Source organism: Vidua macroura, chromosome 5 (assembly GCF_024509145.1).
Source record: "Vidua macroura isolate BioBank_ID:100142 chromosome 5, ASM2450914v1, whole genome shotgun sequence".
NCBI lineage: Eukaryota > Metazoa > Chordata > Aves > Passeriformes > Viduidae > Vidua > Vidua macroura.
The window spans coordinates 10,764,520-10,791,683 of NC_071575.1; the positions used below are offsets into that span (position 1 = coordinate 10,764,520).

General features: G+C 39.9%; 2 protein-coding genes and 1 long non-coding RNA gene across 4 annotated transcripts; 2 read left to right on the plus strand and 1 right to left on the minus strand.

The window, feature by feature from the left end:
- The first annotated feature begins 133 nt into the window (after positions 1-133).
- Positions 134-14,844, plus strand: RECQL (RecQ like helicase). Of its 2 annotated transcripts, none has more exons than XM_053977845.1 (15): positions 134-153; positions 1,483-1,555; positions 2,652-2,849; positions 4,705-4,884; positions 5,390-5,496; positions 6,417-6,615; positions 8,053-8,219; positions 8,611-8,692; positions 9,737-9,885; positions 9,979-10,096; positions 10,742-10,880; positions 11,588-11,679; positions 11,971-12,190; positions 13,281-13,410; positions 13,600-14,844. In XM_053977845.1, exons 2-15 carry the CDS (start codon positions 1,540-1,542, stop codon positions 13,786-13,788), a joined length of 1,986 nt encoding a protein of 661 aa, XP_053833820.1. In that variant the 5' UTR covers positions 134-153; positions 1,483-1,539; the 3' UTR covers positions 13,789-14,844. The 2 variants fall into 2 exon arrangements, with proteins under 2 accessions (XP_053833820.1, XP_053833821.1); XM_053977846.1 differs by lacking the exon at positions 134-153 and adding an exon at positions 156-175.
- A 542-nt stretch (positions 14,845-15,386) lies between these two features.
- PYROXD1 (pyridine nucleotide-disulphide oxidoreductase domain 1) lies at positions 15,387-26,416 on the minus strand. The gene is made up of 12 exons (XM_053977848.1): positions 26,311-26,416; positions 24,833-24,913; positions 23,389-23,508; positions 22,115-22,243; positions 21,233-21,306; positions 20,456-20,616; positions 19,725-19,825; positions 18,787-18,913; positions 17,855-17,967; positions 16,640-16,762; positions 16,254-16,391; positions 15,387-15,917 (listed from the first exon to the last, which is right to left on the minus strand). The coding sequence occupies exons 1-12, from the start codon at positions 26,389-26,391 to the stop codon at positions 15,669-15,671; spliced, it is 1,497 nt and encodes a 498-aa protein (XP_053833823.1). The 5' UTR covers positions 26,392-26,416; the 3' UTR covers positions 15,387-15,668.
- LOC128807432 (uncharacterized) lies at positions 17,482-22,156 on the plus strand. The gene is made up of 3 exons (XR_008437156.1): positions 17,482-17,526; positions 18,817-18,858; positions 21,519-22,156. It is a non-coding gene; the product is annotated as an uncharacterized LOC128807432 (long non-coding RNA).
- Positions 26,417-27,164: the final 748 nt, after the last annotated feature.

Sequence of the window (27,164 nt, forward strand, 5' to 3'; positions counted from 1 at the left end):
AGCAGCCGCCTTGTACGGCCGCGCGGTCGCGCTGCCCCGCCCACGGCCCGCGGCCGGCGCCGATTGGCCGGAGGGGCGGCGCTCGCGCCGGGCCCCGCGCGCCAGTGGCTGAGGGCGGCGGCGGAAGGGGCGGGGCCGGCGCGCGCGGCGCAGGTGGGAGCGGGAGCCGTGAGGGGTGAGGGATAAGGGATAAAGGATAAAAGATAAGGGATAAAGGATAAAAGATAAAGGATAAGGGATGCGGGAGCGCGGCCGGCACTAGCCCTTGGGGCAGTTGCGGGAGCTATCGGCCCGAGCCACGGCTGAGCCCGCCGCACGGGAGGACACGGCAGCGAGGCGCTGGTCCTGCTGGCGCTGGCGGCCTCTGTCCCTTTCTCCATCCGTCCCGCCCCGTCCTGCACCCGCCGAGCGGGGCCTTCCCTGCCTGCCCGTCCGTCCGGCTGTCCTGTCCTGTCCTGTCCTGTCCCGTCCCGCAGCCCTACCCAGCAGGGGCTTCCGGCCCGGCAAGCGCCGTGCCCGCAGCTGGCGTGTGGGCGAGGAGTGCTGGGAATATTGCACTGGATATGTTCGCTATATATAGTTGTATTCTGTTCACGCTGTACGCGGGTGAATGTTCCCACATTGGCGTAGATTGCCCAGGGAGGTGGTGGAGTCGCCACCCCTGGAGGTGTTTAAGAGGCGTTTGGGTCTGGCCCTGGGTGATGCGGAAGTGTTTTATTCACACATCATTTTTAGTATGTATTTCTTTCTGCATTTATAGGAGCGGGGAAGATCTTTGTTATGGTGGAATCAGCTGGTAGTCAGGATCTGCTGAATTTGTTCCCTTTCACCTTCCATTGGACTTTGCTTCCATCTATGTAATAAATAGTTCAGGATGCAATAACAGAAAATGCCAATTTCTTGAGTTTGGTATTGTTAAGGTACAATGTGGTAAAGACTGTTGTTCAAATACTGAGCCAATACATTCAATTCTATGTTCATTTCACTGATGATCTGTTCAAAATCAATCCCCTTCTCTAAACCAAAGCATGTTTATACTTCCTCCTAACAGATCCTCTAGGTGTTATGGTGGCTGCCTTTCTGAGGGGCACAGTATAATGTGTTCAGACTTTTCTGTAAAATAATCTTTGAAGAGATCAAAAATGGTAATAGGCACTTGGTGAGTGACTGGTCTACGTTAGAGCATTCCTCTTGCAGGAAATGTATGACTTGGTTAAAATTCACCTGGATTCATTTAGAAGCCTGGTGAGCTGTGGCCTTGGGAATTGGTTGTGAGTTTGTGTTTATCCGTTTTGCAGAAGGGAAAAAGCAGTTGTCATCTAGTGAGGCTTCTTTGTGTGAGTGAATTAAATTAACCAGTACTTAAACTGTTACATTAACAGCTCTGGTAATGAAGAATGTCCTGCAGCAAATTTGTTCTAAGTTGAGAAAATTTACTTATAAAATATATTTTAAAATGTACTTTTTTCATTTTATTTTTAGTGACAGTTGCTTGGTTAAATAAGATCTCCTAAAGATAACGTTCTTTAATCTCCAAAGATGACAGCCGTTGCAGGTAATCCATAATTAATATTCCATATGTTCATTTTGCTGTCTCTTAGCTAACAAGACAATCACCTGATGTTACTGATTGTTATTTACACGAATTTAATGCATACATAAAATATTTTGTGGGGTCTGTGCTATTATACTTAAGATTTGAAGAAAAAAATTCTTTTACTGGATAGCTTTTTATTTCTGAGGTAAAGTTAAACCAAAATGCCCCATCCCTGGAAGTGTTCAAGGCATGGTTGGATGGGGCTCTGAGCAACCTGGTCCAGTGGCAGGGGAGTTGGAATGAGATGAGCTTTAATGTCCCTTCCAACCCAAGCTATTGTATGATGAAATCGAGTTTGTCAAGGAAATTCCTTGGTTTTCAATATTTTAAAAATGTGCTTCATATTTTAAGACACTCTTAACTCTTTTCTGCTGAGTAGCAGTAGGCATTTAGGAAGACAGCTGTCACCATCTTGTGCTATTTGAGATGAAGATATTTTTTCCATATCACACATTTTTGTTTCCTTAACCATATTACCATATCTGCTCTGGATGGGCCAGAATCTCTTGGGTTTTCTGGGTGTGGGGGAGGAAGTAATTCCTTCTGATGTTTTTCTTACCTGGCTCTGGAATCCATGCTTGGCATGCAGGTGTATGTGTTAATTATTCTTTTAAACTCCAGGGGCTGGATTCTAGAACACAATCTGCAATTCACACACATGCATATTGGGATGGAAAGAGGCAAATTCCTGCCAAAGAGCCACTTGTGTAACCTGAGCTTTTGCGGAGCATTTGCTTTACTTCTTCCACATCTGAAGGATGGCTTGTGTTTGTAAAAGCATTTTCCCTCTATATCCAAACCCTGTTGTTCAGCAGATCCTCTTGTTCTGTGGAGGAGGGAGATCTTGGTGCATGAAACACAGCTTGTTGCTAATGGCCTTGTTTTCAACTCCAGAGGAGTTTAACTTGCTGATGTTAATGTTGCTTCTCACATGTAAACAAACGTTTTCTGTGAACAACTTGATCATTGGCTGGAGTACAATTAATACAATTAAAACTGGCATCAGCACATGGCTGTGGTCTCTATTGTGCCTTCTCCTTGCTTCTCCCTGCAGTGCTAGAGGAGGTGCTGGTGTCCATTGAGAATGAGCTGCAAGCAGTGGAGATGCAGATACAAGAGCTTGTGGATAAGCAGCAGGAACTCCTTCAAAAGAAGATGAGAGTAAAGAATCTGATAAAACAGTCCTCAGGAGACTTGGAGGCAGGTGGAAGTAAAGATACTGAAACCTCAGCTGAGGAATGGAACAAAAAAGGTTTGCAGAGTCAAAGCCTAATATTTTAATAGAAGGGTGAATTAATTCAGTAGGGGAAACTGCAGAGTTTCCCAACTGATATTGTCCTATTTAATTTTAGTCAGCTGGCTGACATACCAGGGTAATGGGGTAATGTTTATACTTGTCTCACTGGACATTCCTAAACACTAATCTTGAGTTGTTCTGGGCAGAATTATCTGTTCTGCCAGAATGGTCTGTTATAACTACTTTAATTCTTTGCTTGTTGCAAAGTTCCTATTTGATCTGATTTGCTCTTAGAATCCCAGAGTAAATTTTTATTGCAATACTTGTATACTAAATGCTTATAGTGCAATACTTCTCCTTGTTTGTATTCTAAAACAAATTGCTTTGGATTTTCTCAGGATTTGATAATGACAATTTTGCAATTTTGCACTTAGAGTTGGTTTTTGCTGGTTTTATGTTTCTTCTTGCTTGAGTGAGGACATTGGTAGTGTTTGTGATGGGTCATGTAGCCTCACTGTCTTACAAATTTATGCAAATTAGAGAGATGCTGACTGACAAAAAATAACCTAGAATACATTATTATTGTAGAATTAGTGCAAGTGGCAAGTTCCTTGTGGTGGTGGGAGGGCTGCTGTGTTTCAAGTTAGACATTAGGTGAGGTCCTGAATAGCTGCTGCTTCTTGGCCATGTTATACCTTTCCAAATTTGACTCAGATATTATGATTTTTTTTTCTTCTTTTTAATTTAATTTTCAATTTGTAAATGCCTATATCTATCATATATACATACATGCATTTTTTGGCTTTTTAAAAAATGAAATTAATGTTGTAGTTGAATCCATATTTATCTGTATTTGAGGAGTATTATGCGTATGTAAGAATACTGATACTTTATAATTGCAAATTATTCTATTGAACAAATCATTTGGTTTGTGTAGTTCTGTGCCTAATTCTCACCTCCTGTGATTTGAAAATTAATGTCTTTGCAATCAGATGCTGTGTATGTATTAAACAAGAGCAGCAGCTAAATTTTTTCCCAGTATAAAGCTCATGGAGGCCAGTGGGAGGCTTTTCTTTTTTTCAGAGAGCGTTGGATTTTAACTGTGCTCTTTGTAAATTTCTTTGCAATGTCACCTTAAGTCCCACAATTAATTCTTGCATTGCATGTGGTGTAACCTGGACCTCCCACTGTTTTTCTGAATTTTAATTTTAATAGTACCAAAAAGAAGCATCAGGAAGTATAATTTAAGTTTTTACAGTTTTTACATCTTTTAAAAATGCAGCCTTTAGGTCTTTATTGAAAAGAAAAAAACTATTATAAGCATGCTGGGGTGTTGATTTTTGGGGAAGATTAAACAACTTTTCCCCCTCTTTATTTTTTAATAAATGCTTCTTATTGATGGAATATATGGAAAAAATTGTATCCCTCCTTCTTTATACTATTTGTAATTGCTGCATTTGTATGAAGGAAGCATTTGAGTAACTATTGTAGGGCTCAGTGTCTGGTTTTATTTATTTTCAAGGGGGGATTCTAATTTCTAGTTATTTTGGACTAATGAGTTAACATGATCATTAGCACTCTGAAGTTCATCTGTTTTCAGTTTTTCACATTAGTTCACATCCATTTGCTTTGGTCTGGAGGTGAATCTGGTTTACAAATTGAGTTTCAAAGTTCCACCCTAGAATATGGTGTATCCAGACTCAGGTTGTGTGGAGTTTTTTCTGTGCCATTATGAATCTTTAAACACTTTCCCAGATCTAAAATTGTGTCACTGCTAGATTTAGTTATTGAATATGTAAATTACTCCTCCTTCTTATATTTTAATTTGCTTATGAAATGTGTTTGTTGAGATGGTTTTTTCACTTAACAGATTTTCCATGGTATGAGAAGATAAAAACTGCACTGCAGAGCAAATTTAAACTCCAGAAGTTTAGATCACTGCAACTTGAAACAGTAAATGCTGCAATGGCAGGGAAGGATATATTTCTTGTCATGCCTACAGGTGGTGGGAAGAGCCTTTGTTACCAGTTACCAGCTGTCTGTTCTGATGGTATGTAAGGGGAAAAAAAGGACATAATAAAAAGAATTAGATTTATTTTCTCTCTTTTATAGTTATTTGGAGAATGAACATAATTTGGTGTAGTTTTTGTTTGGTTGGTTTCTTTTTAATAACTGATCCAATTGCACTGGAAGTTTACTTATTTTAAAAGGCCAAATTTACCACTCCCTGTCACTGCTTAGTTCTGTGGCAAATCAGCACCTCATGACACAGATATCCAGCTTGTTTTGTATATTTTTATACTCTATCTGTTGGAGCTAAATTGTGTTTGTGGTCTAGACCTTAAAAGGAGGTGTATGTTGTGGATATTTAATAAGAATTATCCCTGTGTGATCTGGCACTCACTTAGCAGCTATCCAGGAGGGGAATCCTCTGCTGTGTATGAATCTTAAGCTTACATTTGGCAGTTTCTTCAGAGCAGGACTGATGGATCAGTAAAAAAGAATTAGAGGAGATATTTGTGACATCTGAACTGCACAATGATTGATTGTTACAGGTTTCACACTGGTGATATGTCCTTTGATATCTCTCATGGAAGATCAGCTTATGGTTTTGGAACAGCTTGGTATCTCTGCAGCTTTATTAAATGCCTCAAGCAGCAAGGTGTGTTTAAGTTCATGTGTCTCATGGTGTATTTGCTGGTGTCTTCTTACCTGTGAATGTTGAATGGATGAGACAGATTTATCAGCTAATGCTCTTCTAGCAACAGTCTCTGGCCAGGAGGGTGCTGTGATATGGGTAAGGTAATTAAGTATCTTGTGTTCATGTTTTAGTGACAACAACACATGGGAGCCAACACCTTCTGTGGAACAAATGGATTTCTTGGGGCTGTTTAGAGAGTGTGAAGTGCCTTTGGCTGATGTGTGTTGTATATTTTTACTCAGTTTCTAGACTTGGAGTAGGTGATTTTTGTCCTCTACTACCATGTTGAGCAGTGCAGGCTTTTACATATAATTATTTATGTCTTACTATAGGGTGGTGGGCTGTTTGATCCAGAGGCCAAGAAGCAACTCATTTCCCAGTCTCATACTAGGCAATTGCTTTGTTACAGTTATTTTCCTGACTAGCAGGAGGCTGTGATCATTAACTTGCACATGACACTGGATTTGATAAGTCACTGCTTGATGCAATGTGCCAAACTTGAAGCCTAGTTTGATGCAGAATGCTCTGCAAACTCAGTAATAAAAACCTTGTGTGCAAGGAATTATTTTACACTTGTAGTATCACAGGGAGGTTTGGTTTATTGGGGAAATATTGATACCATCCGATGAAGCAAAGACACATATTCAACACTTCACTTCTTCAGAGTTCCATCACAGATTTTCTAAGTATTAAAACGACCATTTTCTATACCGTGATCTTCTACAAAGGCTCATAGTGGTCAATACCGTGGAACACTTTATCAGTCTCTGTTAATTACACCTTATGAATTGCTAATCACCTCTTAAGAGCCTTAGCACTAAGCAACTTCAGTGTGTTGTCCCAGTTTGTTACCCCCTGCTGTCTCGTTTTGTTTTGAACAGGAACATGTGAAGTGGGTCCACACGGAAATGCTGAAGAGGAATTCACAACTGAAGCTCATTTATGTGACCCCTGAGAAGATTGCAAAGAGCAAAATGTTCATGTCCAAGCTGGAGAAGGCTTATCAGGCCGGGTGCCTGGCTCGCATCGCTGTGGATGAGGTGCATTGCTGCAGTCAGTGGGGCCACGACTTCAGGCCTGGTATGCTCCTCAGAAATCCCCTTTGCTGGGCTGTTCTGGCACCAGTGAATAATGAGCTGGGCCTGAAATAAGGCCAGCTGCTTCCTTCATGTGTTAAGTGAATTCTTAATGTGTGAAACATACCTGTGTTAGCTCAAGGACTTTAATTCACAAATCATCCAGGAGCTAAGTTCATGCAAATGATGATTTCAACATAGATTTTGCTGTCAGTATTCTAAAAAATTATTTATTCTGTTTATTTTAATTGGAGCTTTATAAAATCAAAGGTTTTGCTTGGCATCTTTAATATGGACAATAGTTACCTTTAATCTACTGCTACGTGAAAGTCTCATCCTGTACACCACTCCCTGGTACTTCTGATGAAGGAGGTAGAGCATTTTGTAAATTCATGAGATATATTTTAATCATCTCTAAAGCAAGTGGAAACAAATGCCCTTCACTTATAGGGAAAGAAAGTGTACTTCATTCTTTTTTCTGTCTTGGAGATTGTAGAATATTGTTTGTTGCTGTTTCTTTGTCTTTGAAAGAAAACCTGATTTGAAGCAATATTAACTGTAAAGTCACTCTTAGCAGTTTAGCTAAGAAGTGGTGCCTGAGCCAAGAGCTAGGCTAGTTCAACAGGCGGTGTGGAATTTGGATATATACCTCTGGCTGTACTTCTGATTGAAGGCAGCAGTACTTAGCCTTTAAAAATTTTTTATTATTACACTGTGTTCTATGTATCCAAATTCCACATTGCTTGTTTATTAGAAAAGCTCTGTTTACTCAAAAGCTGTTTGTAAAAATAACCTGAATGCTGTTTGCAAAACAACCTGAATGTTGGTTAATACAATGCCACACATATTTTTCTAACTTTTGAAGAATTTCTACTTCCATACATTTTTGCCTTCTGAATTGTGACTGATAATTGCAGCCTTTCCGTACCTGGAGGGAGCCTAAAAGAAAACTGGGGAGGGACTTTTTACAAGAGCTTGGAGTGACAGGCCAAGTGAGGATGGCTTCAAACTGAGTTTAGATTGGGTATTAGGAAGAACTGTGAGGGTGGTGAGGCACTGGCACAGGCTGCCCAGAGAAGTTATGGATGCCTCATCGCTGGAATGTGTTCAAGGCCAGGTTGGATGGGGCTCTGAGCAACCTGGGCTAGTGGAAGGTGTCCCTGCCTGTGGCAGGGGGTTGGAACAATATGGTCTTTAAGGTGTCTTCCAACCCAAATGATTCTGTGATTGAGTCTTTAAAATTCAATTAGATGACATCTCTTTTGCTAAGTGCAACCTGCTTGTTACTTCCTTTGGATGTATAAATTAGTTCTGTAGTAGATTAGCAGTAATAACATTTATTGCTGTATTACCCCATTAAATACTATCTACATAAATGCCTTTTTTAAGTTTGCATTTGTGGTATGAGAAATCTTTTTCCCCTTTTTGTTTTCTTGCTTAGACTACAAGTCTCTTGGTATCCTGAAAAGACAGTTTCCCAATACTCCCTTGATTGGATTGACAGCAACAGCTACCAATCACGTTTTAAAGGATGCTCAGAACATTCTGCACGTTCAGAAGTGCATTACCTTTACTGCTTCCTTCAATCGGCCCAACCTTTTCTATGAGGTAGGTCTTGTTACCTGGTTTGTGCTGTTGTGCTGTCTCCTGCAGGGAGAGGGACGGGCAGCAGGCTCAGACTGCTTCACCCTGTTGGAAAATATGTCCTATGATGGCAGAAAGGTTATGAATTATTCTGTTGTGTTGTGAATTCTGTGAATTTTCACTTTGGCCCTAGGTTTGTTTATCGTTCTTGGTGGGGAAAACTTGAAGGTTTGTTTTGGGGTTTATTTTTCAATGGACTTTTGAGTTGTAATCTGACTGTTCATAAGAAGAATATAGTAATTTTTTTTTTAATGGCAGAATAGTTGTATTTATTATACTGGAAAAAGTAAAATACGGATGTTTGGCGGACTGTTTGCCCACTTGAGCTCTGACATGTGCTTAATACATTTTTGAGGTTCGGCATAAGCCTTCAAATAATGAAGATTTCATTGAGGACATAGTTAAGACCATTAATGGAAGATACAAAGGACTGTCAGGTAAAAAGTGTCACAAAAGACACATATTCTTTCATAAGCTTTAGCATTGCAAGGATGTTGGGATGTTTTCAAATGATCCTGAAGCATGTAGAGAAATTCTGCCTTCAGCATACATTAAACATCCAGCATTAGAATAAATGAAATTTAGTAAGATCCATACCGTGAATAATTTCTCTCTTCATTCATTAATGTTTAAATGTCTTTACTGTTTACTTGTATCTTCTGAAGTATTGAACTGGAATGTTAATGTCTATAGAACAATGTTTACGTAGGTAATAATAGGAGGGTTTAAGATTGTAAAAGCAAGGCTCAGAAAAGTGATCTCTATGTTCTTAAATCACACATTGTTTACTATCCATGTGTCAGGATACTTGTTATCTTTAACATGTTTTTTCATATTTGATCAGAAGAGTCATCTGTTACTCAGTACCCAGAATGGGTGTTATGGGGTGAATTGCAGATAAAATCAGAATTGTAAAAGTTGAACTTGTGTAATCAATAAATTCTGTAGTGGAAGTAAAGAAGAGAGACATCTTGCCAAGGTAGCAGAACCCAGGTTCTGGAGCAGCAGTCTGTCCCTGTCTCTGCTTGGAGCACTGTGGCTGTGAGGAGCAGCTCCCTGAGCACAAATGGTGCTAAGACGATCAAAAATCACATGGCTTCGTGTGTAATCCCTGACTTAGCCCAGCTTGACTAATGGTAAAAGACAGATTTAACCTCAGGTGAGGTGCTATAGATGTCATAAGGCATAGCACCCCTTTAAAAAGCTTTAATAAGCATTGTCTTCCTTGAACATTAATAGAATGCTTCCATGGTTCTATGGATTGGCACCCGTATTTCCTCTTTAGCCTTCAGGTCCAAGCTGATAACTGAATTTTCCTTCATGAATAACAATACTATGGACTACATAGGCACAAAGACTGTATAATGCTTTTTAATTATTTATTTCATATGCTAATAAAGCTTTCACAATTGTTTTTAAGTATTGGGGATAGTTTGGCCTTTTTAAGGCATTACAATGAGGCCTCTTTCACTTTTGTGCAGGAATTGTTTACTGCTTTTCTCAGAAGGATTCTGAGCAAGTTACTGTGAGTCTGCAGAAACTGGGAATCAAGGCAGGGACTTACCATGCAAACATGGATGCTAAATATAAAACCAAAGTTCACAAAGGATGGGCAACAAATCAAATCCAGGTTAAGTAAATACTTTACATGGACTTAATGTTTTATTTAAACAAATTGTTGTTTGGTATCTTGATGATTTCTTATTCTTTTTCTTTCTCACAGGTTGTAGTGGCAACTGTTGCTTTTGGCATGGGAATTGATAAACCTGATGTGAGGTTTGTAATTCATCACTCTATGAGCAAGTCCATGGAAAACTACTACCAAGAGAGTGGACGTGCAGGTATTGCAGGAAGTGGCTTTTGCAATGTTGCCATTTACATCCATTACACCAGTAAAATTGTCCTTCAATTTTCCAGACATTTGTGCTAAGTCTCTTGCCTTTGAGACAGTTTGTTTTCAAAGGGTGTAATGAAACTGCCTCTGTAAAGAGGCTTTAAATATAAACTGCATTCATGACATTCATGACCAGGCCTCTTCTGCAGTGTAACAAATAATAACTGGGTATCTAGACCTCCACTCAGCATTTTTTAAATACTTGATTTTCTATCAAATCTGTGTCTTACCAGAATAAAATGATACAGATGTGATATACAATTTTAGTTTTTTTATTTTGTATAGCACCTGGGATGTGTGATTTGCTCAGATTGCCTCTACATGATGTTTAATTACTGTATGAATTTCAGATATACAAGTGGGATGGGAAGTCTGGAGCAGGGAATTTTAAGGATTGATCAATGTTTAGCAGCACAAAATACCTGTTATGGCCAAACTCCACCCCCAAAAACATTTTGCAGTGTTTTGGGTTTTTTGATCTTGTTTATCCTCCTTACTTTTTTAAAGGCAGATTTGAATCTATGTGGTGTCAAGGAACTTGAGGGGCAATTGGTTGAGATTGTAATTATCTGATCATTTGAATGCATTGCAGGTAGAGATGACCAAAAAGCTGACTGCATTTTGTATTATGGATTTGGAGATATATTCAGAATAAGCTCAATGGTGGTAATGGAAAATGTTGGCCAAGAGAAGCTGTATGATATGGTGTCTTATTGCCAAAATATGAACAAGTAAGTTACTGTGGTGGCTTGGTTGCTTAGTTTTTAAATGGGCTAATTTTGTTGGGGTTTTTAGGTGATGTTTGGAAAAAAAAAAAGAAAACAAAAGAAAAAACCTGAAACAAAACCAAACTGAACCCATCACCAAACAAAACCACCCATAAAAACAGGAACAAGCTTGCCAGCCTCAGGATACAATTCTGGAAGTGGTTATGTTGAGGTGAAATATCTGTCAACAAATACTCTTTGCATTTCAAATCCCAGTCAGAGGAAATACTGGAGTTCTGTGGTTTTGACTCTAAGCTACAGTGTTTAATGGTCACATAAGAATCTACATGTGTTTGCTGCTTCATCTGCTTCAGTGTGATACTTGGAATACTTCATGGAAAACATCTGTCTCTGTGTTGTGGACAACTAAAAAAGCAAAATCTTTTGTGGCCTCAGTGTAGCAATGAATTCATATTCTTACCCCTTTTCATTCTCTTGAAACTGCAGATTATACTCTTGTGCTTCAGCCTAACTGTTCCTACATCAGTATTGGCATAGCTGATAGGGAATACTGTTGTATTTGTTCTCTGATTTTTCCTCTGGTAATTTTTTGTGCTTGTTTTGAGATCTGAGCTGTCCCTAGAACCCTTTTTGCCATATTCATGCTGTATAAGGCAGGTGTTACATATCCTCCTGGGATCTATAGCCCCCCTCTGCTCTCTGCTCTTCAGGTGTCGCCGGGTGCTCATAGCCCACCACTTTGATGAGGTGTGGGATTCTGCAAACTGCAACAGAATGTGTGATAACTGCTCTAGAGAGAATGGTAGGTAAAGGACAGAGAACATGGGAAAAGTTGATTTAAAGAAATACCTGGTGTAGAAAAACTGTAAGCAAATTTTGTGACCTGTTCTTGTATTACTGACTGTTTTCAAGGTGCAGATTTTGTTATGAATATCAGTTTTTGGTGGCCTACTGTTGCCAAGTTAATTTAAAAGCAAAACAAAAAAAGCCTTGCTATTGTATAGCACAAATATATGTATTTATAACTACACATAACTATATATATAACTACAAAGAGCTTTCTATTTAAATGTTCTTTGACTTTTACTTGCAGTGTGTGAGAAGATGGATGTAACAGGATACTGCAGGGATCTAATAAAGATTCTTGAGCAAGCTGACAGCATGAGTGAGAAACTCACCCCACTGAAATTAATTGATGCCTGGTCTGGGAAAGGTGTGTCCAAATTCAGGGTCCCTGAAGTTACTCCACCCAAGCACCCTCGAGAGGAGCTGGAGAGAATTATTGCCCATTTACTGCTGCAGCAGTATCTGAAGTATGTAAGATAATTATTTGGTTTTCTTTGTTTCGTTTTTTTAACATTCAGTAGTAATTTTTCCTTGCTCTCTTGTTACCTCTGTATAACATTAATGGATACATTCTGTAGTCTTGTTTTCATTTCAGATGCATTTAATGTAGTCTTAAAAACCCTTCAAGTATTGCTATATTTCCATTTCAAAAGTTGGAGGAACAGTTGAAATGCTGCATCTCGTGCAATTTTAAAAAGCTGGGGTCTCCTGTATTCAGGTAGAATGTTTAAATCTGCAGCAGGAATAATTTTGGAGAAGTCTGCAGTTCATACAGATCTCATTCACATTCCATGGATAAGGAAAGCAAATGGGGCTGCCCACACAATGTCTAAGTCGGGAAAGACTGGCTAATGTGAAAAGTGGTACTCAGAAATTTTAAGAAAGCATAGTGGAACTAACAACAGTGCTGCCTCTGTAACCTGTGTGCTGTGTGTTTTGTCTTCTCATATAATTTTATAAGTTTAAGAATATCTACATATATCTAATCCCTTTATTTTGACTTAATTTTTCTTTGCATCTCTGTACAGCTTTTTTTAACATTATTAAGAGGGTGAGCAGATGACTTATTACATCTTTTTTTCCTCATTTTCCTCCATGTGTTTCAAGAGATTGACAAGTGTGCATCTGAGTGTTTTTGTGTGTGTCAAGATCCAGAAACTGAATTATGTCAAGTGTTGATCAGAGTAGGTCTAAGTCACTGACTGTCTACTTGATTAGATAAAGCAGAATGAAGATGCTATTTGGAACATCCATCAGAAGGGTTAATGTGTCCCTGTCCTTATGGAAAGGAAAGAGTTATTGAGATTTAGGCAGGCTGCCTAGGGGAGTGGTGGAGTCACCATTCCTGGGACATGTTTTTTTTATCCACGTGTTTTGTGAGCAGTGTTCAGGTGCCAGGATATGGCACCTGAGGACATGGTTTAGTGGCAGTGCTGGGTTGATGGTTGGACTTGATAATCTTAGAGGTCTTTTCTAACCTTGATTCTATTTTTTTTCCCCCTGCATATTCTGGTCTGTCTCCAGCCTTCCCTTGTAACAGTGATTTCATTCATGCAGGGAGGATTTCAGCTTCACAGCCTTTGCTACAATATCCTACCTGAAGGTAGGACCAAAAGCCCGGCTGCTGAAAAACGAGGGACACATCATCACCATAGAAGGGATAACAAACAGCAAAAGCTTTTTCAAGGTATTTAGATCTGGTCTGATATGCCATACAGATATCTTCTCCATTAGAGCTTAATTTAATTTGGTATCTGCTCAAAACATGTTTTGTAGTAATGCAGTCAACCTCATAAATATCTTCTGTCTTGTTTGGAAACATGGAAAAAGGAGGAAAACAATGTTAGAATTTTAATTGAACTCTTAAATCTTACAGGTCAAACCATCTCAATCTTCAAATTCAAAAGGAAGCAGAGAAAATTCCCAGACTGGATCAAAGACTGTCCAAGATTCAGTGGTGAAGAAATCACAGGAACATAAACGGCCCAGCTGTGGTCCTAACTTAAAAGCAAAGAAGCCTAAGCTTCAGGCAGGTGCAAATGACCAACCAGTGGTTATTGACTGAGTGTCACAGACTACATTTAGGATCTAATCATGGTTGCTGCTCCATGGACAATGCAGTGTGTAAGTTCAGTTTGTACTTTAGTAGTGGTATTTTTATTTAATAAACACTGAACAGGGAACAAATATCTTTAAAAACTGTCAAGTCTAGAAGGCTAGTAGTGAAGGAAAAAGTGTTTCATATCAAAATAATTGGTGCATATCTTAGGATACAGCCATGACTACTAAACCTATATAATGACCACGTTGCCTTTTTAACTCTTTTGGATGTGTAGTATATAGTAACACTGTGGCAGGTTCAGGCAGCCTGGAAAGGACTGCCAGAGATCCAGAGGTTTCGACACTTCCTTCCTGTGGGAGTCTCCACCCACTGCTCCCCTGAGAGTCCTCTTCAGATTTCTCTCCCTTGCAGCACAGGACTTGGTGGTGCTTAGCTCTGCATGAAGGCCCTGTCCCCTCCTGTTCCTTTTGCCTGCTGTGCAGGTGACATTCCTCTTCATCAGTGACTCCACTGCAGCCAGGGCACTACTTTCCCAGAGCAGCTGCTGTCACCAGCCCCAGGGAGTGACATCAGAGAGCTGGAGACTGGGATGCTCCAGCATCCTTCCTCTGGAGGCCTGGCTGGGTCAGAGCTGCTGCTGTGCCAGGGCTGGTTGTTCCAGCCACGTGAGCATTGCCATCTCTGCAGTTCAGAGTAGGGATGTGTCCCTACACCCACTGTGGCATGTTTGAGTGAAATATTGTATTTATTTATGAGTGATTATGTGTATTTATTCCTTTGAAATATGTCTGTTGCTCTTAAAATTGGACTTCTCTGGGTTGTTAATCAAATAGAAATTTGTGACTTCTGTGCTTGGCAGAAGTGCCTAGATTTAAGTTTACAAACAAGACAACCTGCCAGCCTAGGAAACACTCAACAGCTACTGCTGCCTGCAGTGCATTCTCAGGCACATATGCTGACTACTAGATTCAATTTTGTTTTCTTACTTTTAACATCTTAGCCAAAGATCAGAAAGGCATGTTCAGTTTCATTAATAAATGCAAGTTCTGGGTGGTTGCATTTTAGTTCTTCTCTCTTACACTTCCCTGTATAACAAATATAAAACTAATATAATTAAGAACATGCTCTTCATCTTTATTCTTCTGGTAAAATTGTGACAGTGACTAAAGCCTATAGTCTTTCATCCATCCTTTAGCTGAGACCTTTGTCAAAAATTGAAAATTTAGTTAAAAATAGTAATTATCTTAAAAAACATTAAGTGATTTGTCTGGGACAAGTCTCAATATGTATTGACAGCTTTGTATTGAGTACAATAAATTGTTCCAAATTTGACCCAAAATAAATAGCAACTCTCAGGCAGCAACTGTAGAACAAAATCAAAAGCCAGGATGAAACAACTGCTGTCCAGGGCTGGCATTATCCAGTACAGTTCTACCCCAACACCTGGACAGCTGAAGGGACAAGCAGTTAAAAAGCTGCTTTCAACTGACATCTCATCCTGGCTTTCATTGTGCAAAGCTTGTGTTCTGTACTTAACTGAGTAGAAAATACATTTATTTCAGAAATAAACTTATGGGGGGAAAGAAAAGCAGGACAAAAAACTGAGTAAGGCCATATATTTGCAGCCCACATTCCAGGTAGCAAGAGCTCTGAGCACCCTGTGCCCTAAAAACTGTTCTCTGTTCATCTGAGCCAGCTCGACAGAGACTGTACCATCAGCTGGTACCAGTGGCAGTAACCAGTCAGTATTTTGGCAAGATCAACCCAAAATCTTAATAGAGGATTGCATTTATCCCTCATTTCTGGTAATCCTGAGAAAACAGTTTTCTAAGATGTATGACTTGGTATCAAAGCTTCATACAAAATGGGAATGGGGGCATTGTTCAATCAAAATAGTCTTCTATATCAATATCTGGATTTAGGAGATCTTCACCGTAAGCTGAAAGATCCATTTGATTTAGAATTAAGTTTTCAAAGGTTTCTTCCAAGTCCGTTTCACCAATGAGCACAGCTCCCATCATTCGGCCGTTCTGCATCACCACTTTCACGTACTCGTGGCCCTTGGTACATCTCAGCATCAGCTCGTGGTCTGAGCCCAAGCCCTGGGCATTGTACCTTCCCAAAACCACCACCTAGCAGAAGGAAAAGGGAAAAGCTCTCATAAGAATGTTGCAGTGCCTTTTAGCATTTCTGCTGCTAACAGTTCTCAGCCTCAAAAGTGATGCAAACAGGGAAATATTTGTTCCTAGGGTCCCTCCCCCCATCGCTGGCTAGCAAACACACAATGGACTCAAAAATCTTCCCCCTGAAATATCATACAGGTTAGTACAAATGGAGAAAATCTAAGCTAGGATTAATTACTATATAAAGGAACCTGTTTTCTCAAAGCATCTGCTCAGTGTCAATGAGTGCATATAAGCAAGCAGTATGTGTTACTCAGTGGTTTACAACTATCAGATTGTACTGACCTTGTAATTGAAAAATTTTGTAATGTGAGCAAATAGTTCAAAGCTGAAATCCATATCAATAGATTCCCCTAAAGCATCTGCTGCCATGCACTTTGCTGCATACCATCCCATCTGCCGAGCTTGGGTCCACAGCCTCATCTGGAAGAGAAAATTGGGAAGATTTAAGTCATGAGACCATCACTGTGCCATGACCACACTCACTGCAGTGAGTACTCAAACAAATACTCAAAACAAATACTTTGTTTTTAATACTCAGAAGGGCTGGCCAGCTTGGTTTCCAGCCACCTCCACAAAATTCCGTCACCAACCCCCCAGGACTATCCGCTGGCTTAACCTTTCCCTCCTTGGTGCGTAACTCCCCTTGGGTCACATGTCCGAGGATGTACCTGGTGCCACACGGGGCTGGGCTCCCATGCTGCTGTGCAGATATCTCCAGCTGCAAACACATCTGGCAGCGACGTGTGCATGTGCTTGTCTACCTTCAGTCCTCCATCTTCACCCACAGCAAACTGAAGGAGTTCACACATCAGCAATGAAACAAGTCAGCAAGGTATCCAACTCCCTCCCCCTTCAGCAATCGGCTGTTCCTTTATCATTTACCGTGAGACTACGCTGAGTGGCAAGAGCTCCATGGAAGGTACAAGGCATTACTGTTATTATTATTTCTAGAGCACAGCACAGGTTTTTAAAAGACTATTACTGATACCTAGGCAGGGAAGTCACAGGGCTTGCCAAATTCCAAATCACACGGTGTGTTACAGGATACCCAGTCTTAAGAGATGAGTTTTCTTGCCAAGGCAAGAAAATACCATTGCAAAAACTTAATTCCTGATCTAAGCTTATAGCATAGGCCTGGAAATTTCTCATGGCTCAACATCAGATCTGTTTTCAGCATTTCCTTCTTTAACCAGAGCACACCCTTTTACTTCCTAATCAGTTGGCACCACTTAACCTGAAATACCACAACATTCTGGTTTTGTACGGGATCATTTTTTGGTAGTAGCTTGTATGGGGCTATTTTTTGGATTTGTGATGAAAACAGTGTTAATAACTCAGGGATGTTTAGTTGTTGCTGAGCAGGCACTGAACACAGAAACAAAATGATCTTGAGGTGTGGAAATTCACATGGCAGTTATGAACTCTGGAATCACCATCCACATTTGGGTGCTGACTTCTCTCAATGAACATGAGCGCCTTGACAGCTCAGTGTCCCAGATGAAAAGTATTGGAAATAGTTGCTTCCTTTCCAGAAGCAAATGTCAAGATTAGTAAGGTAAGACTATGGTACAGAACTAACATGGAAATTCTATATTTTTGCCACATTAGCCAATTATACAGATGCTTTTCTCTCTCTGCATAGGCTTAACACTGCATATGTACTGTATATAAACACCTGGGGAACAACATAATAAACCAAAAATCAAATACACCTGTATCATGTTGGATATCTCACTATCAACATAACCTGCCTTATTTTGAGATGGTGCACAGTATTTAAATCTTTAGCAATCCATGTTTCATATCAGAACACAAGCATAAACCAGCTGAAGAGGTTTCTTTAACCTTATTTGAAAAGCTTCAAAAGAAACCAATATACTTACATTATTGCCATCCAGAAATGGTTCAACATTTGGCACAACCCCAGTTGCACTGACAATGAAATTGCATCCATAAATTTTTCCATTAGTTAATTCCACATATACAGGCCACAGCACTGAAAAAGGGGAAAATTTTGCCCAAGAATGTAACCAACTGAAGTTATTTTATTAATTATGTCTTATGATAAGATATGAAAGGAAAACAAAACCTACAAAACCTTTGAAGTAACTGAATTGGTAAAGAAAGATTAAAAATGAAAAAATTATCAGAGATTACCTATAACTTTTCTTACCATCGCTCAGAACTAGAGAAAAAAATTATTTTGGATGTCAGCTCCAATTCCTACTAATAACTTTCTTCAGAATTTTCCTAAATTAAAGCCCTCTATGTCCTGTGGGATGTTCTCTCAAGTATGCAGATGCCAAATATTCTTTTATGTAGAAATTTACAGATGCACAGAAGTGCCTCAAAAGCAAAAAGAATGGCACAGATTTGACTTGTGCTGAAAGTAACTGATTACTAAAATAGTATTTTAAATATTCATTTTAATTAGGTGGAAATTAAAGGCATAATTATTCATTTTTTAAAAAGGGAATATTTTCCTCTACTTGGAAGGTTTATTTCAGTTTTGATACAAAACATTGGTGTTTTTTTTTTTTCTCCTGTTTTAACTTCACTATTAAAATATTTAATGGATTGTGTTAGGATGGAATATTCTGCATACAGGATTTTGGTTACTTTGTGGAAAAAAGTGACCTGTAAAATTTTGCAACTTAATTGCAGCCCATAAATTTGATTACTGTAAACTGCTAGACCTCAAATTATAGAGATAAAAGATTAATTTTTCAAAACTATTTGTTTTAAAACAGCAAACAAGATCAAACATGCTCCAGCACTGATCTATCTTCAAGGTCTTATCAGCACTGGCACTCACCCTCATCTCCTACATTTTTCTCTCCTTTAGGAAAAGTCAAGGAAGTCCGCTGCAGTTGGATAAAATCTTGCTGTAAGTGTATTTTCTTTACTTCACACAGTTTTTCAATATGCACTTTATGAGAAAACTAAAGAAAAATTGACAGAATTATAAACATAATGATTAGCAATCACAAGATTGAGAATAGGAAGGATATATCTAAATTGATATTACTAAAGTGGAAAACCCCCCCACAGTATATCCCAGCCCACTAACTGGATTCCCACACTTTCCTCATTTTGGCACAGGTTTAACCATAGCCAATGGCAATTTACCTGCTTTGTCAAGAGGTATCTGATATCCTTGAAAGTTCCTAACAATTAGATTTTTCTGGCATGCCAGAAAACATATTCAGGTTCCCCTAAGCTTACAGGAAGAGAGTTCAAACCTTATCAGAACAGAATAAACTAAACTCATCTTTTCTGTCTTTCAGGATTGCAAATCCTTCGTTTTTCTATCATGAATTAAATTCTAGTAACAATAATAAGTTTATGTTCTAAACACTGTAAAAAGAAAAAATATTCTGTACCATTGACCCACATTTCAATCATATTCTGAGCTCAAGCCAGGAGTTGGAAAATTACCTGTTTCTCTAAATTCTTTTGTGAATTTGGGCATTGTTTTATTCTCCACTACTTAAATACAGTTCCACAGCCTTCAACAGCCAAACCACCACTGATTAAGCTGCTAAATGTCCTAAACATCCTTTAGCTGGTCTATGACTGATCACCCTTGACAGGTCATTTTTTAAATGCAAAACAGATGCAAACACCTAACAGCTCAGGAATTCATAAATGAAAAAAAAAAATAATGTGAGGATTTTTGCTTTATTGTAAACTCTTCCCAGTGCTCATGCCCACAACACTCAAATAAATATGCCAGCAAGGTTATGCCCATACCTCCTTAGTCCCTTTAAGGTGTAAGCCCTCGTGCCAGTCAGGGCCTAAGGCACTGCCCAGCTTGTCAGATGCTCCTGTAGGTCTTCCTTTCTCCTCACTTCCTGAAGAAATGACATGGAGTATATCAGATTTAGTGTGCATACTTCCTTGTCTTCAGAATTCAGAACAAGAATTCTCAATTAATAGAAAAATACCATCTAGTGTAATATCCTTATTCTTCCTGCCTGATGTCTAGAGCCATGCTCTTCTTTTTGTTATGACTTTGGTCATACATATGTTTGTGTGATGGTTGTTCAGGCGGTGCTAGTTAATTGTTGTTTCTGAGACTGCAGTTTCACTCCACCTGTAATAATGTTCTGTGTGGTTTCATCTGCTCCTCCAATATCTTACTGTGTGACAGCTCTTCCCTATATAATGGTGAGTTCACATCAAAACATTACAAAAAACAGAACAAGTTCTTCAGCAGAAGGAATGCAGGGAATTAATATAAGTTTGGCACAAAGGCAAGCACTTTTTTACAGCTCACAAGAAACTGTATTACCCATTGGGTAATAAACTGTAAACCCATTGGGATGGGTTTTTATGTTGCTTTTCTACTCTCAGTTTTTGAAGAAGGAAATGTCATTAATGATAACAGCAAGCCTTATTCCAAGCTGCTAAATTGACTGATTTAAAGACTAACTTTAATAGTAAATGCTGCTGCTTCAGTGTCAGGAAGCTAAACCCCATACCTTCCACTGTGTACTTGGTTCTTTTACACTCAATTGGAGTCTCTTGGCCTTCAGCAGTGAGCTTCGGAAGGAGGAATTCAGCTGCTCCTGCATCGAAGAATGTATTCCCAATGGCTTTGTCTTTGATAGCCCAGATTACTTCACAGCCTTGAATTTCATACCTGTGGGCATTTAAACAAGGGATAAAGTGACAGACTGCCTGAAAAGTATCTGTTAGCAACACAAGCAGAAGTGTGTCAAGTTTCCTTCCAGAAGCCAGAACTAGGGGAGCCAAGATTTTCCAACCTATCAATTCCATTTCTAAATATTTACATAAGGAACCCATTAAAAAAAAATCTCTTCAAGTTGACAAGTCATATTTTCTCACCAACACAACTTTGACTGAATTGGGGTAGGGGATGGGGAGCAGACCAAATTTATAATACTAATAATTTCTTCTTCCCATAATGAAAAATAAGTGCATTTCTGCCAGACTCCTACTGTTAAAAACAAGTATTTGGATCTTGTTTGCACTATGTGGAACATGAACTGAATATTCTTGATATCTATGTGCCAAAGCTTCTTCTGGAGCTTTCCTAATTTTATGTGTCAGTAAAAACCACTATCTTGCAAAAAAAAAAAAAAAAAAATCAAAAAACCAACCCTGTAATCAGTTTTGCTACTAAATGTTCTAAGAGATAAAATTTTATAAGTCAACCTTCACCCAAACTCACGTACACTAGATTTAGCATTGCATTGTTCAAGATTTTATTTGATTATGTAATTTTTTCCACTTACACTAATTCAAGGGCAATCCCACCATTTCCTACCACCACTATTCTCTCAGCTTGAGCCAAATTCTTCTGAAAAGCCTGCATTAAGAAAGGAAAAATGTCAATATTCCTTCACACTGATCAACCATATCCTTTCCAGTATTTTCTTGCTCTTAGTCTTGATTTTCTCTGACTATTGCTACACATCTAGCTAGGCTGAGACCTGTAACAGAAGCTGCTGTTGTAACAAACAACAATTTCAGTTTCAGTTCAGATTCTTTGAAAATGTAACTCCTTTTTTTATCCTCAAGGTCCAGCTTCATTTGATGAATGGCAGCTCCGTGTTACAGAAGAGCAGAGCTCACCCTGCCTCCTCTAATTCTGAAGACCTGTAGCAGTGAAACTTCACCTTTGCCTTCCAAGCTTAATTTTTAGTCTATTAAGTCATTTCTCAGGTGAAAACTTTTCCACATCTTTGACTATTTCTAACTCTTTTCTGTACAAAGAGGAGAAGCTACAGTAGAACTACAAGAGAATAAAAAGTCATTCCTTCAGCAGCTTTCCACTGTACGAAGCAGCCCTTTGTACCAGGTACCACACATGCCTTCCCAGGGAAATTTCTTTACATTTTCCAATTGGATTCTGCCAGGAGGGTGAAAAAATTATTGTTTATTCCATATTATCATGTTAGAAATAATGTGTATGAGCTATCTATAAACTTAACATAAAGTGACATTAATTTAGTGGCGTTATAAGGCTGTTTTTCTGCTAGTGAAAATGTTCCTATTTAAGGATATATAATAACAAACATTATTTTCTGTTTCTCCATTTCACTCCACAATAATTCTGGTATTTTGCACAAGATGCAGGTATATATTACACATTTTTAAGTCCCAAACACATTTACCTGTGCACTGTCAGTGTCCCGGATTCCTAATACATATGGGTTCCCTTCAACAATTAATTTTGGTTTGGCTCCAGCACACAGGCAAAGTTTTTCATATATATATTCTTTCCCATCTTCAGTGTAAATTTTCTGTTAACAGTGAAGAGAGAAGAAAAATCAATTCACTTAAGAGAATTTATCTAAATCAAGACATCTAAGAGCACATCAGCTTTCTCTTTCTGTAATGTCACAGTAATTTGCAGATATTAAAAACTGTAAGGGGCTTCTTAAGGAACAAGGCTTCATACTCTTCCTGACTGTGCGTCATTTATTCCCACCACACTTGCCACAAGTAGGTGACCAATAAAATGGGAAGTGTACACGGTGCACTCGAATGAGTTTACTCATTTAGCAAGATGAAGTTTACCACGTGGTGGCACTTCGTACTTACTGGCTGTGCCAAAAGACTTTTGTGTTTTCTACGTGACAAATGTCCCTCAGGCCCCAGTAACAGAACTATGCACTGCTGTACATTAGCAATTGAGAATCTCATTCAAACATTTCAACAGCAATTGCTGTGCTCTGAGTTAACCAGGCACAGGATAGGACATAGTTTAGAAATCTCTTCTTTGCTGAAGAAAAAGTGGAGGCACTAAACAAGCTATGTCATTCTGAGAAAGACCTTAATTTTTAACATTTTATGACATTATTTGGTGTTCTGCAATCTAGAAGCTGCATAGTTTAAAGTGGTTTTGGGCAAAAGAGCCTCCAAATCCACATAGAATAATTATTTGTGTCCACCAAGACCTATACTAAAACACTACCCTAGTAATGCTATAAGAAAACAACTTGATTCAGAATGTTAGCAGAATCTACCTGGAATTACATCTCCAAACCTTAAAAGTGCGCAAAACCAGTTTGGGATGTGAATGTGAGTTTCTCATACATGCTGAAGTGAAAAATAACATGTTGACACAGAGCTAACAAGGGTGTGTACATGCTGTCCATTGCTCATATTTGCAATGTATTTCCTGCTAAACAGAAGGAAGAAAAAGTGGAAATGTTGGTTCTTTTAAGATTTTTTTTTTGTCCTCTGTATATATTTCTACTAGAAAAACAGTGTAAAGCAGTAAGTGAAATTAGAATTAGGAAATATTTTCTTGTAATTTTGGTAACTTATCAATTCAATAACCAAAATGTTCTTGAACAAAATTTCTCACCCAAAACATTCAGCTACTTCTTATTTTTATATACATAACTTGAAAAACCAAATAAAAAAGAGAACCTTAGCTTACATGTTCATCACTTTTCAACTGTTTTACTCCAGACTGTATAACTCTAATATTGGGATATCGTTTTTCTAATAGGGAACTTGGTTGCTCTTCAACATCAAATTCCTCAAGTGTTTTGGAGACCTGTAGGAGAAAGAGGAGTATTTAAAAATATGGATCATTTATCCATTTCTTTTTCTAAAGCTTTTGACAGAGGTGCTGTATTCATTTATAGTAAAAAAGTCACAACATAAAGCCCATATTGTCTGAAAATGTGTTATCATGTAACTGCTAAAAGTTTCTTTTTCAATACAGAATCTTTTCATGCCTGTTCCTGGCTGAAGAGTTAAAGTACTACATGTTAATCCTAAAGATAGAGATTAAGCAAAAATGGAGAACCCTGGCAGTTGCTCTAATTGCTACAATGTTTTATTCCATAAAGACGTGTATTATCAGAGTTGTTAACACTGCTTTTTCATTTATGCGACGTAATGTTAAAATCCTGGTTTTTCTCTTTTTTTGGAACTTTGATAAAATAACTCATCCAGAGCCACTACCGGATATTTCAGAGACCTAGGGGGGAGATGGACAACATCAAATAGAAAACAAGCATAAACCAAATTAAAACCCCAGAGAGGCAAGCCAGAACTTGAAAAACATTCAAATGATGATGCCAATTTTGTTTTTTATCCAAAAGAGAGTGCCTGCAATGGAAACATCCAGGCCTGCTACTTTATTGAATATTCAGAGTTTGGAACACAGCTAGGAGTTCTAGCCTTCTAGTAGTAGCTTCTGCCTTCTAGTAGTGCTGAGCTGTTCCCTTATTTTTCAGATATGTAAATTTCTGCTGATGTGAATTACAGACTTTACATCTCTGTGCTGTGCAAATGTCTCTACTGGACACTCAGCACTTTCAGAAAGCATTCTGTAGTTGGATGTTCCTCCAACAGTCCCACAGAGGGCGCTCAGACTCAGCTTCATGACCCTACTAACCACAAATCTGAATTCATGCACGCATTTGATTTTCTTTTTCAAACCAGCAGGAAAGATGTCACTGAATCAGCAGCTGCTGGAGTAGACAAAGCTCAAAGCAATTCCCCAGAAGGCTATCCCTTCTTTTGCTACTTGTCAGAAGGCTCTTTCTGCCCCAAATTCAAACATGAGCAAGACTATGATACCATTTCAGTGCTTCTGAAAGGTCACTCACTAATAAAGCAGTGAAATAAAGCTTCAGTAAACCCACTTCAGCCATGTAATTACCTGGTTTAACCTTTGCCTGAATGGTGTGAATATATTCACCAATTACTAATCACTGTAAAATAGCTCGTCAGTCTTACTAAAACCACTGCAATCACACTAATATGAAAACAAGCTCAAAGTCATGAGCATCTTCACCACTGGTTCTAAATTATCTGCACAAATAAACTTTGAACATGCCTTACTGTAAGAAAAATCAAGTCTCTCTTACCTGCTTGAAATTAGTTACAGCTTTTATAACTGGGGAAGCTGTCACTAAAAAAATGTCTTCTGATGGGAATTCTGCAGCCAGCTTGTAAAGAAACAGAAACCATGATGAGAGTCATCATCAGACTTAACACAGTAAAACTACTGATGAAAAGCAGTGTGTTAATACATTACTGTGATTTTGTAGAATCTTATTGAAAAAGCACTACTTCAGGCTAACACAAGGATAAGGACTGAAGAGAATTTGGTGACACAACATTTATTTCAATCACACATAAATATACCTTCAAGAACTGCAGCCGTAGTGTAAAGGACTATTGTCACAAAATTCCAAAGGCCATCTGATGGATCAGACTGTGATCATGTGATTTTTGGAGACACCCAGTTGGTGGATACACATTTTTTTACTGCACAGCAGTGACTAATTGCTTCCAGGTTTCATTTTCACAGAGGAAATGCTGATTTCTCCTGGACATTTTATACCCTATCTAGTAAACTGATCATCTTTAGGGTGCCAGTAAGCAATGCAAGACTTATGAAGCCCCACGGCAAAGGGAAGAGCTCCCATTTTAAATGTGCATCACTCAGCAAGGTGACAGACAGACCAAGACAAGTGGTGCTCTCGGGGGGAAGGGATGCCAACCAGAGGGACCCTGACATCACCAGAGAACACGTGCCTCCAAAACACAGTCTGTATGCTGCTCTGCAGCCCCAACAGATAAAACAGTCCTCAGCAAACTAACAGCCACATAATGTCATTCTACAGGTGCAAAACTACCTCCAGTAACTGTTACTTTAAAACCATCAAAAAACCTTGAGACCAAGAAACAGATGAATTTATTTTTAAAGCTTGGCTCACAGAGAGCTGGATGAGGTATACAGCTCTAAAACAGGGAGCCTATAAAAACTGAGGAGCACTAATAAAAAGGAGCACATCACAGCAGCCTACAGCCCGGCTGCAGCACAGTCCTTTAGAATAATTCCTGCAGGGATCCTGAATCCCTGACCTCTGGACCAGAGACCCAGCTTTCTGCAGCTACGAATAACTGTAACTCTCTTAGCGTTTCATGAATTGCTTCAAAATAACCGTATCAACTTTGAACCTCTGGAGAAGTACTTCTACACAGAAAAACATCCTACATTACAGCACTGCTGCCCTGGGGCTGCGCTTGGCTTGTGTTTTCTCCAGCGAGACAAATTATTTTTAAGAAACGGGGATTAGGGGAGTGTAGGGCAGAGTATGGAAGTACTACATGCGAATATTTATGCAATTACAGTGTAGATCTGTTTCGATGACCGTGCACAAGCGCGGGCAGCGGGGCGCTTCCAGCCGCTCTCAGCCGGTGCAGGCAGCAGCACAGGGCCGCCAAGGGCCCGGCACACCGAGGCTCCTCCGGCCCGTGGGGAGCCTCCCGCACCCCTGCGGACAATTCCCGGCTGGCGAGGAGCGGGGCAAGGGAGGGAGAGCCGCGGCCCCGTTACCTTCTCGGCGCAGGTGACCCCCGCGATGCCGCCGCCCACCACGGCGAACCGGCCCCGCGCCGCGCCGCCGGGCCCCGCCATCGCCCCGCCCGGCACGGCCCCGCTGCGCCTCTCCCGGCCGCGGCGGCTCCGCCTACGGCGAGCAGGAGCGCCACAACTTCCTCTCCTCCCGCGGGCACGAGTGGTCCCGTATGCAGCCGCCCCGAAGCGGCCTTTCCCCGCCAGCTTGGTATTTCGGTACCGTGTGTGTACCACCTGCTGTACGGCTCTGTGCAAACGACGGGGATCAGACCCCGTCTGGCACCCATTCCGGGATCGAGCCGTAATCCAGTCCAGGTTTCCCCCCATTCTGTGTTCCAGCTATATCCAGTCCGGGTTTTCCCCCATTCCGTGTTCCGATCAAATCCAGTCCCGGTTTTTCCCCATTCCCTACTCCAGGAAATCCAGTCCGGGTTTTCCCCCACACCATACCCCGGGCACGCTCTGTAGCAGCAATCCCTGTGAATTCCATACAAATCCCGATAAATTCCATTTTTCCTCGGATTTTTTCCATATTAGGCAGCTTCATATGTAATATGAACAGCAGCAAGGCTTGCTCCATTTATTGAGTGAGACTCAGAGTGAGATTTAGTAAAATTCCTGCGAAAATCAGTGTCCAGGGCAGCTCCGGGGTGGTCAGTGAGGATGAGGATGAGGAGGGGCAGGGCAGTCCCAGGTGCGGTCAGTGAGGATGAGGAGGGGCAGGGCAGTCCCAGGTGAGGTCAGTGAGGATGAGGAGGGGCAGGGCAGCCCCAGGTGTGGTCAGTGAGGATGAGGAGGGGCGGGGCAGTCCCAGGTGAGGTCAGTGAGGATGA